Consider the following 12,179-nt stretch of genomic DNA (forward strand, 5'->3'; position numbering starts at 1 on the left):
TTTAGATTCTGAGAATGCAAATTTCCCATGCGACCTGAGAAAGCTTCTATTTGTAAGAAAAAGCCATAATAAATTTGACCAAAAGTGGATGTAGATCTTTGTTTTTCCATGAACAATACACTAGTGAGGCCGGGATCTTAATTCATCTGAACTGGGCTAGGATCCGATATATATGCTGATAGTGCCAAATTACCAATTATTATTATTATAGTTACAATGCCATGGAGATTAAAAAACAGCACATGATATACAATCAAATTGAGGAAAATACAAGTTAGCATAAATACATTTCTTTTGAAAAAAAAATTTGGTAGTCATTTTTAGACTTAGGTCTTCATTTACATTATATTTCATAAGTCTTGTAGCACTGCATTAAGTCATCTTTGTCATGTCTTTTGGTTGTCATGAAGTTTTTTAGCATCATGATTTGATTGTCTCATCAATAGCATTTATATTACAATCAATCATTCAGGTTGTGTCATTTGACCCATAAAGGTCTACAAGTGGATCTTATAACAAGATTTGTTTTGGTAAAATTTATTGTAATCTTTTATTGGTTTTATTCAAAATTGAGTTTTTTGCAATACATGAATCATTGTCATAGATTTTGCAAAAAGTATCATTTTGAGTTGGTTTTTCAAAATATGTTTTTATCTTATTGCATTTTATTTTGCTTGTTTTGTCTTGAGATTGATGGTTGATCATTGGCAAGACCTCCAACCTTGAACGACTACTCATTACGTTGAGGAAACCTTAGTATAAAACAAGGTTTTCTTTAGACCGATGATTGGTTGTCGGCAAGACCCTTCTGCCTTAAACGACTGTTCATTAAGCAAAAGAGTGAAGAACATCTAAAATTGAATTTTATCAATATAATAAATTTTCATCAAAAATGATAATATCAACTTCAAGAGAGTTGATTTCAAGTACCTTTCGCATAGTTAAGTTGATCTTCCATGGGTCAAAACATTTGTCGTAAGAACTTGTTTCATGAACACCTTGATCAAAATCGATCAAATCAAAGCATTTCATTATGCGTCATTATGTTATGTAATATGCATTTTTCTGCATATTACTAACAAGTTTTCTTGCAGTCAACTTAGTTTTTAAGAACTCAATTGTCCCAATAAGAAAAGTTAACCTAATCATATCTTAGGATCATCCTGTACATAGATGAACATTAGATCCGTAGGTTGCCCCATTGATTGATGGAGCAATCTGAAAACCCATTTGATGAGTGCATGGACCATCTCATTAACATGTATCTCTAAAGCCTGTTTAGACTAGGGATGTCATGTCATACGTCTTTGTTTTATCTTAATGCTTTTTACCCAAAAGTTTGTCTTTGTTCATATCTTTTCAAAGAAGCCTCTATCTTTTAAAAACTTGCCAGTCATCTTTTGTGCAACCTTATGTAATGAGGCATTTGTTTCATTTTTCGTTTAACTTTGCTTAGTAAAGACTTTTCATACTGAGTTCAAGAAAAAACCCTCATGTGAAATAAGGTATTAGCTTAGTCATTAGTCTGATCTCTCTCGACAAGGCCTTTTTGTCTATATAGACATACATCATAGAAAGATCCTCGTGTTAATCTATGTTGCATAACTTGTTGTCATTGTCATTCTTTTAAAGGACTTTTTCAAAAAGTACAGTTCTAGAGTTGATTCTTGGTCTTTCCAAAACTGGTGTGTCTACTTTCTTTGTTATTGACTGAGCTCGCACACTCGACAATAAAGTGGGGCATATGCAAAAACACCAATTTTGGCCGAATCATTTCGCATCAACAGTCATATGCCAAAATTCAGTATTTTTTACTTATTTCAGAGTTATTATAATTTTAATTGCATTTTTTGCCTCCAAAACAATATCCTTAATATTTTTGCCTAAAAATCAATTAAACTAGAGGATTTTAACTTTTCAACAACTCAAAGATTAGGTCAATAGGACATCAAACTAGAAAGTTATGATCAAAATAAGTTGACTTGTTCAGTAAAATTTTGTTTTTCAAGTTGGTCCTACTTTTAACAAATTTTTATTCACTAAAAAGATCGAATTAGGTTTTGCACTTAAAAGATGAATTAAAATATATTGTGTTAGTTTTTCAATACATCAAAATTTTTTCAAAAAGACATTGAGATATAAAGTTATGGTTAAAACAAGTTAACATATTGAGCCTATTTTGGACAGTTTTGCTAATGTCAATTCATGTGTCGTTAGGAAAATATTGACAACACATGAATTGTTGTTAGCAATTTTGTAGTGTTAGCAGTTTTTTATGTGTAGACATGAGGTTCAAAAAATGATGATCAATGTGTTATTAGCAATTTGAAGTGTCGTTAACAAAAGTGATGTGTCATCATCACTTTCCTAACGAAACAATGATTGATGTTATGAGATCTCAAGTGTCGTTAGCACTTCTGATGTATCAACAACACTTTCCTAACAACTTGACTGTTGTTACTAAATGTCAAGTGTTGTTAGTATCATGTGTCATTAGTGTCCTTAGTATCTGTCATCAATGACTCATTTGATTAAAAAAACATGTGCTATTTAGAGAGAAGCAACTCTAATCTTATCCTTGTCTCACAAAATCGTGAGATAAGACCTACCCTAATTATAGGACCCCTAACTCCTATCTAGCCCACCTAGTCATGGTTTCAGGCTAAAAAGAACTTTTGACACATAGTCGAAGCCCTTTCAAACTCAAACCAATAAGATCCTGCTACTCAATTCCTAGACAGATCGGAATATTCAAAAACTGTACTATGTACTAGGTTCGACCCAACTTAAAGAGTGGATCCCACAAAATCTCATATTCAGATCTAGTTTTGATCAAAATAAAAAAAAAACCATCTTTTTTTGTTCTTTTCAAATTTTGGGGATCCACAATATGTTATGGGTATCCTTGGTTTCTCAAACACCAAGGCCCATCATATAAAGGAGAGAGACTAAAATCCTGAATCTAAGAACAAATAGGTCTGGGTCTGTTCTCAAATCCTAGAATCTCAAATCCACTATCTCCCTTGGATTTGAAATATGATGAATTCAAACACACCCTAAAACAAATCTTGGTCCCATCTCATCATTTTAGCTAGAAAAATCCAAAGCTTCTCCATTTTAATGTGGAGCTTAAACAGGTCCAATGCAGTCTCGATCTTTGTTAGATTCTAATATGAATCCGAAATGTAAACTATAGATTTGAATCCGAATCTGAGTTCAAATAAGATCCAATATGGTAAGGTTGAATCTGGATCCAAAATACGTGGTAATACTGAATCCTGTAAAAAAAAATAATAAAAACTAAGCTCTATCTTCACTAAAAAAAATTCGGTTCGTATTTTGATTTGGATCCAAATCAGATTCAAGCTGAAATACTTATCCAAATCCGATCTGAGTCTCAAAAATTCTGGTTTATCAAATCCGAGTACACGTCCGGATCTTATTATAAGGATCCGAATCCGGAATCGTCGTGTCAGACTCCGACCGTATACCCGATTCGTTTGCGTCGCTAATCTAATGAGTCCCACACACACCTGACCTAACCTTAGCCAGTTCGGTCCGGACCGCAGCTCGGCCTAAACCGACCCTCCGTCTGCGCGCAACGAGAGAGAGAGGATGGGTGCTGAGGAGGAGAAGGAAGAGAGCGTGGAAGCGGTGACGAAGCCCGCCATCACCCATGCCCAGTTCCTCTCCTGGAAACGCCGAAAGGTCCTCCCTCACTCCCCTCATCCCCTTCTTCTCTCTATCTTTGAAGCGATGCTGTATGATACGACTCCCCAACAAACAATTGAAACTATTTGGGGTTGCTTTTCTCTTTTCTTCCTTTATTTCTGTGGAAGAGGTTTTTGTTCGTTTCTTGGCATTCGATTATTTTGGTTTTCAGTTTCTCATTATCCATTTTCACCATATTAGAATCTGGTGGTCTTCCTGTTCTCGCTGATATTTGAATGGGCTCAAGATTTGGTGGCAAAATCGTAAGAAGATGTTAGCAAATCCTGCAAACAAGAAAAGTTGAAAAGGAAGAAGAAGGAAAAACAAAAGAATCATGTTTGAAGAAGAAGGAAAAACAAAAGAATCATGTTTATGTCTTTTCTAATAGTATATAAAATGTCAAAAAATATAATTTATCAAATTAAAATGTATTAAAAGAAAAAGTATTACAAAAAATGGAAGAAACTTAAATAGCGAGGATGTGTTATGATAATTTGTTGATGGCATGCCTACTTTTTTTTTCTTTTCTGGAAAATCTTACCATGTTGCTGAGATATTCTAAAATATTACAGAAGTTGCCAAAATAAAGCCACATATAAATTTCCTTATCTTGGTCTCCGTCAAGAGTGCGTTTTCATCATTTAGCTACGATAGAGGCAAAGATATTCAAGAAGGTGAAGAAGATGGACTGGCTGAGGGAAGTCACCAGGTTTAAGGCAGTTGGTGGGAGGTTCAGTTAGAGAATTCCTTAGGGATACTGTTAGATTAGTGGTCATATACAGTTGTCAATTACCAAGTAGATTCTCAGGTTATGTGAGATGACCTTAATTCTTGTATGCGATATAAATAAGTGAAAATTAATTGGGAAAGGCAGCTCTGTTCTGGCTGACCTATTCTTTTCTTTTCTTTGGAGGCTGGTGGTCCTCTCAATTCCATCACTGCTATTACAAGATCCCAATCCAGAAATCAGACTTCTTCTTCCTCTCAAGGAAATAACAACTTTGAATCTATCAAATTGGTTTCTAAGCCACCTCCGATCCCTCGACAATTGGCCATGTTGCTGGAGGAATTTGAGCACCTGAAAGCATTAATCAAGGCTGAACTAAGAAAGGAGTTTTTGACAATGCACAACATCAAAGAAACAGAGGCATCCTCCAATAACAATGATAGAGCTTCTACGTGGCCAAAGAAATTTGATTTTCCGACATACGATGGAACTAGTGATCCATGGGAGTGGATCTATAAAACAGAGAATACTTTTCCTTCTATCAGATTGCTGAATGCCATAAGTTACCTACTGCCTCTTTCCATCTTTTAGGTGATGCCTTACAATTTTTTTGGTGGTAACTGGTTCTAGATCAGCATTTAGCTGGTCAGATTTGGTTGATGGATTAGAAAGAAGGATTAGCACTTCATTGTGTGAAGATCCTCATGGGGCTTTGAGCAAACTTCGTCAAACTGGTTCTTTCTTGGAGTATCTGCGTGAATTTGAACTATTGTCCAACAAGATCAAGGGTGTGTCTGAGCAACGTCTGCTGGGCACGTTCTTGAGCGGAGTTAGAGACAATCTTCAATTTGAGCTCAGATCTTTTAGTAACTTTATATTGTCAGAAGCAGTAGAATTGTCCTGATTGCAAAAATCAAAACTTCAGTCTCAAAAGAATCTTTTTATACCCAAGGGTTCTAATTCTGCAAAACCTTTGCTTCCTATTCCTTCACGTCAAGCTCTTCCTATCAAACAATGATCACAATCCAAATATGATGAGCGTTTGAAAAAAGGACTGTTTCAAATGTGGTGAGAAATGGAATAGAGCACATAGATGCAAATCTCTTGCCATCATCTAAGTCATCCCTGATTGCCTTGATAATAGTTCTGATGATGAGACTGAACCTTCAATTGAAGCAATTAGTGGTTCGGTTTCTCCTAAAACTATGAGAGTTTTGGGCAACTTATGGGGCCTTCCAGTTACAATTTTGATTCATTCAAGGAGTACTCATAATTTTTTAGATCCCAAGTAGCCAAGAAGGTGGGGCTACATGTTAATAAAGATAATCCTTTTCAGGTGATGGTTGCCATGGGTGAGCAAATTCAAATTGTCACTGGCAGTGCATAAATGTCTAAGCAAATGGATAAAATTTTTACTGTCAAAGAAACCTGATAACAGGTACTTGTTATCTTAAAACTATGAGAGTTTTGGGCAACTTACATGGTCTTCCAGTTACAATTTTGATTCACTCAAGGTGTACTCATAAATTTTTAGATCCCCAAGTAGCCAAGAAGGTGGGGCTACATGTTAATAAAGATAATCCTTTTCAGGTGATGGTTGCCATGGGTGAGAAAATTGAAAGTAATGGTACTTGTTATCAGGTTTCTTTGACAGTTAAGAATTTATCCATTTGCTTAGACATTTATGTGCTGCCATTAGGGGGTTGTGATGTGGTTATTGGGGCTACATGGTTGGAAACACTTGGTATAATTCAATGAAACTTTAAGAAAATGTTTATGAAGTTTTTGTTGCAGTCGGCTAGGGTTTCTAGCAAAACAGAGAAGAAGAAGAGAGAGAGAGAGAGAGAGAGAGAGAGAGAGAGAGAGAGAGAGAGAGAGAGAGAGAGAGAGAGAGATCGTATTTACTCATTAGGTCTAATCTCACTTAAATAGAGAGATTAGACTGAAACACCTTATTTATAATAATGCCGCTGACCTCTTGAGTAGTTACCAAACTACCCATACGCATATGCATATGTGCGGTGACTGCTTCTCAACACTCCCCCTCAAGCTGGAGCATATATATATCAATAATGCTCAGCTTGTCACAACATTTTGAAAAATGTAAACTCGCTAGGGGTTTTGTGAAGACATCAGCAATTTGGTTTCCTGAAGATATGTGCATGGTGCAAATGTACCCAGTCTGGACCAGGTCACGTACATAGTGACAATTCACCTCAATATGCTTTGTCCATTCATGAAATACTGGGTTATTGGCAATATAAGTAGCAACTCTATTATCACATATCATCTCCATAGGTAATAAGACTTTCACTTGGAGATCAGTCAACACAGATTTAACCCACATCATCTCAGCAACAGTTTGAGCCATAGCCCGATACTTTGACTCAACGCTCGACCTGGCAACAACAGTTTGTTTGTTACTTCTCCAAATAACCAGATTCCCTCCAACAAACACACAGAATCCAATTGTGGACATTCTATCAACAACCGACCCTGCATAATCTGCATCTGAATAGGAAGTAACATCTAAAGAAGGGTTTTGTTTAAACTATAGTCCTTTACCAGGAGAGAACTTTAGATATTTGAGAATCATCATTGCAGCATCCCAGTGAGTCTTTGTAGGTTTGTCCATAAATTGACTTATCTTGCTCACGGCTAAAGATATGTCAGGTCTGGTCACAGTCACATATAATAGCTTGCCAACCAAGGAGTGATAACGGTTACAATCCACATACTCGGTTTTTTCATCAAACAGATGAGACTTGGGATCCATAGGAATCCTTGCAGGTTTGACACCTAACATCTCTGTTTCCTTCAGCAGGTCCAAGACATATTTTTGCTGTGACAAAACCAATCCTTCTTTACTCCTTGCAACCTCTATGCCTAAGAGATATCTGAGTGGTCCCAGATCCTTAGTCACAAAGTGTTTCTGAAGATGGGACTTTGTGTCAGAAATGTCTTTTTCACTGCTTCCTGTGACTATAATGTCATCAACATATACTATCATGACAACAATCCCTGTGCAAGTCTTTTTAATAAAAAGAGAGTGATTCGAGGCAGATCAGACAAACCTAAATGCTGACATGACCTCAGCCAACTTGGAGAACCACGCACGAGGACTCTGTTTGAGACCATAGATTGCCTTGTTCAACTTGCATACCTTCTGACACTCCCCCAGAACTTCAAACCCCAGAGCTTGCTGCATGTAAACTGTCTCCTCTAAGTCTCCATACAGAAAGACATTTTTCACATCAAGCTGACATAGAGACCAACCATGGTGCACTGCGACTGACAAAACAAGACGAATAGTCCCAAGACAAGCAACAAGAGAGAATGTTTCAAAGAAATCCACCCTATAAGTTTGAGTATAGCCTTTCGCAACCATACGAGTTTTAAACCTTTCAATTGATCCATCTGAGTTATACTTAATAGTATAGACCCATTTACAACCATGGTGTTTCGAAAGATGATTAAAATTGATATTTTTTATAACATTAGTGTGTCTTCATTACAAGCTCTCTTACTTTTTGTGTTTCCTTCTATTATGCCTCTTATCTAAGTATCATTATATTAGACAAGAGATGTTGTTCACACCTTCATGTGTGTTTTTAACTCATCATTGGCATTATGCTCTTGATTTAGTCACTGATACACTTGATTTTTTAGTGTCATTATATGTAGACTATGTCACAGGGATTCGGCTAGCAGAGTGCCGCACCCGCATCGACGCGACTCGACGCGGGAGAGGGTGCGGGTGCGGCACCGGGTGCGGTCAACCCGTTCCTGGGTGCGTTGACCGCACCCAGGATCATTTAGGTCCATTTTCTTTTTTGGATTTTTTTATTTAAAAAAAATTGCCCTTTGAAATGGGCTGCGAAATTTTTAAAAAAAATTACTGCTGACAGCTGAGACAACAACTTCTGTCAGCTGCTGAGCTACGATTTTTTTTTTAAAAAAAAATCTGCTGACAGCTGAGACAGCAGCTTCTGTCAGCTGCTGACAACTGCTGAGCTGCGAATTTTTTTTTAAAAAAATTTCTGCTGTCAGCTGACTCTGCTGTCAGCTGCTGACAGGAGCTGTCAGCTGCTGACAGCTGCTTTTCAAAACCTTTTTTCGTAAAGGATTTTCTCTCTTATATATATATATATATTTACATTTTTGCCCCTGCCGCACCCCCGCACTCAGGTTTTTTGGAAGTGCCGAATCCCCGCACCCGCACCCGCACCCGCACCCGCTCCCGTACCCGCACCCATGTGACATAGTATGTAGACAAGAGATATTTATTCACACCTTCGTGTGTGATTTTAGCCCATCGTTGACATTATGCTCTTTTTCTAGTTATTGATACACTTATTTTTAAGTGTCATTATATGTAGACAATAGATGTTTATATACAACTTCGTGTGTGTCTTTGGCCCTTTAGTGGCATGATGATTATATTCTTGTTTTAGTCGCTGATACACTTAATGCTTGAGGTTTCAAAGCCTAGTGAGGTGATTGCTTGTGGTGGTCAAACTATTGTTGAAATTTGTAAAATATCACTTCTTGATATTTATGAGAATTTAAATCTCTTCATATTTTTCTCAAATTAGTGTTAATTTGCAAGTATCATTCCCTTTCTTATGAGGGATTTTTTAGAATCTCTCCATGAAATTTCAAAATGTTTTTTACTTGTGCTTCCTTATATAGGGAAAATTGTTTATTGATAAAGATTTCATGGATTTTGCATACTTGTGATGTTTAATAAAAATTGTATTCTTTATATTTGTGATCCTTCTTGCGCGTGCCCCTTTGTGGGTGTTGAGAGTGTATTCCTTACGAAAACACTTGTGTATTGTCCACTTGAATTGGTGGACAATTTTATTCATAATTAAAGGTTATTTGATTTTTTACATTAAAATCATGCATTTTACGTGCAATTTATTGATAAAAATAGTTATTTTTTATTGTCATCTTATGTGCATAAAATATGCTTTAATTGCATGTTGAATATATATGTGTTTGATATGGATTATCTTGTTCATATTGTTGCATGCATAAATTTAATTAACTCCTTTTTATTTGACAATTATTTTTTAGTGTTATACTTTATATGCATGTTGTTTTTTAGTATAAATTGATGATTTGTTTTAATTGAAGGGATTTTCTAAAATTTTGGAATATTATTAATACATCATTGTTTATCTCTTCTTGATAATTGATTAAGTTCCCTTATCATCAATATTTATGTTTTCTTGAAAAATATGTTGATTTTGAGTTTATGATTGTCTAAATTTGATTTCATAAAAACTTCTCTTTTGAGGTATGCTCCTGTCTTTCTTAATGGTTATCTAAGTATTTCTTAAAATTATCACCACTTTGCTTAAAATTTTTTCCTTAATGTTATTCTTTTTCAAATTATATATATTTATTTTGAAACTTCATAACTATTTTGTTAGAATACCTTCTTTTTGTAGTTGGGACCTGTGTTTTGTTTTCTCTGCAGGTTCTTAAAGATGTGATGGACTGAGAAAGGAATATCTTCAATGCATCATGAAGATGGAGATAGCCGACGAAGGCGATTGGGGATGATCACCAATAAAAGACATTTGAAGACTTGAGTTTGCAAAACTCTCTAATATGTCCTAAAAATGGAGATTTTCATTGAAGACACTTGAGACTTGGATCCTCCTCATTGAATCTTTGTTGTATTTTCAAACTTTTGGTATATCTCACTCTAAGTTTGAGGGAGAGTGTTAAGTTTATATATATATATATATATATATATATATATAATGATGTAATTGGTAAATACCCTCTTGGAGTATTTTTGTCATTTTATTCATGTAACTGTACTGTTCATTAGGAACAAATTTTCTCTTATTTATTATTTATTTTTTCTATCTTTTTATTTAATGTATTTTTTATAAAGAACATGGGCTTTATGGTCAAAATACCATAGATTTGTCGAGGGCTCCCCAATGGTCACATTTGTGACCGTTGGAAGCTCCCAACGACTCAATTGGGAGCCCCATGCTCTCCCCTTGTCTATAAATAAGGGTTAAATCCCTCATTTGTAACTAATGCTTCTCTTAAGCATTTATGCTCAATAAAAATTAATATTTTTTACATTTTGTTTTTTTCTATTTAATTCATTAATGTTTTATATGCACTTAGTGCTTGTGTTTGTCCTTTGTTGGCTATTGTTTTGTCCTATAATGGACTTGTGCATATTGTGATTGTGATCTTGTAAGCTCTTAGTGGCATTGGTTTGTGCTTATGCACTTTTATGATCGTAATCTTGTAAAGCGCTTAGTGGCATTGTTTTTTACTTTCCGCTATTTCATTATAGTAGAAAGGACCCCTCATAAGTTGCTTGGAAAGAGAATGGTCAAGGGGAACAACAGGGCAGTCAGCCAACTTCTCATCCAATGGGTAGGTCATCAAGTGGAGGATGCATCTTGGGTAGATTATGCTGATTTTGTGCTAGAATTCCCTGCATTTGACCTTGGGGACAAGGTCACTCTTATAGAGGAGGGAATTGATAGAGGCAAACATATTCAAGAAGGTGAAGAAGATGGACTGGCTGAGGGAAGTCACCAGGTTCAAGTCTGTTGAAGTTAGTCAGTTGCTAGGACCGTAGGAGGTTCTATTAGCGAATTGGTTAGTTGAAAACTGTAATAACAAACTCAGATCAGTAACTCGTAGGGATCCTGTTAGATTAGTGATTATATACAGTTGTCAATTACCAAGTAGATTCTCAGGCTATGTGAGATGACCTCAGTTCTTGTATGGGATATAAATAAGTGAAAATTAATTGGGAAATGCAGCTCTGTTCTGTCTGACCTATTCTTTTCTTTGGAGGCTGGTGGTCCTTTAAACTACTATTTGTCTCTTCTTTCTCTTCTCAATTCCATCACGGCTATTACAAGATCCCAATCCAGAAATCAGACTTCTTCCTCATAAGAAAATACCAACTTTGAATTTATCAAATCTTGCTTTACTTGATGCCTAATAATTGTAGACTGCAAGTTTTTGTTAGAACTATCGGCTTTCTTACTGTCATGCTATTGTAGCTTATAATTAGACTTGTTTTTCCAATGTCTTTTTGAAGTATCAGCTTTGTTGATGTTGTATCAATTCTTTGCCTTCTTACAGACATGTATGCATGCACTCATGCACGCTAAAATAAAATTTTGATCAATTTTCTTTTCAAGTTAATAGTTGATTGATACCTACTTCATTCTTCTTTTATTCCCTTATATTCATGGCATGCCACAGGATGCTGATGCTGCGGCTAAACAAGCTGAAGCTGCTCGTAAGCGTACAGAAGACATAACAGCAGGAAGAGTACAGATGAATGGCCGTGAGCTTTTCCTGAACGGGCCTTGGGTGTTTGATGATTCCTGTTTCTGAGCATTCAAGTTGGCGATGCCATACTATGCTTGACTATGTTACTATAGTATTTGTCAAATTAGAATTTGCAATTAGAGCTTAAATAAATTACATTCTGATATGTTACAATTTGATGTTAGTCATCTTTTCTCACCTCATCTTTCATTATTTGAACATCCTCTCTTACTCCCATCTCAAGTCAAGCGATACATAAATAGATCCATTCCTTTTCATCATTCTGATTGGACAGTGGATGGCATTTATTCAGCTTATACCATTTTCCTTCTCTTCACTCCATCTCCTGCATTTTGCAAAATCCTCAGCATAAATAAACTTTTCTTATTCATCCTGATCCATTTTTACA

General features: G+C 35.8%; 1 protein-coding gene across 1 annotated transcript; it reads left to right on the top strand.

Annotated features, from left to right (window-relative positions):
- Window positions 1-3,557: 3,557 nt before the first annotated feature.
- On the top strand, window positions 3,558-11,936 carry LOC149841076 (zinc finger CCCH domain protein). Its single transcript, XM_090004647.1, has 2 exons — window positions 3,558-3,708; window positions 11,702-11,936. Exons 1-2 carry the CDS (start codon window positions 3,616-3,618, stop codon window positions 11,834-11,836), a joined length of 228 nt encoding a protein of 75 aa, XP_089860773.1. The 5' UTR covers window positions 3,558-3,615; the 3' UTR covers window positions 11,837-11,936.
- Window positions 11,937-12,179: the final 243 nt, after the last annotated feature.

Source organism: Nuphar pumila, chromosome 4 (genome assembly GCF_984573655.1).
Source record: "Nuphar pumila chromosome 4, dmNupPumi1.hap1.1, whole genome shotgun sequence".
In the NCBI taxonomy this organism is placed as follows: Eukaryota; Viridiplantae; Streptophyta; class Magnoliopsida; order Nymphaeales; family Nymphaeaceae; genus Nuphar; species Nuphar pumila.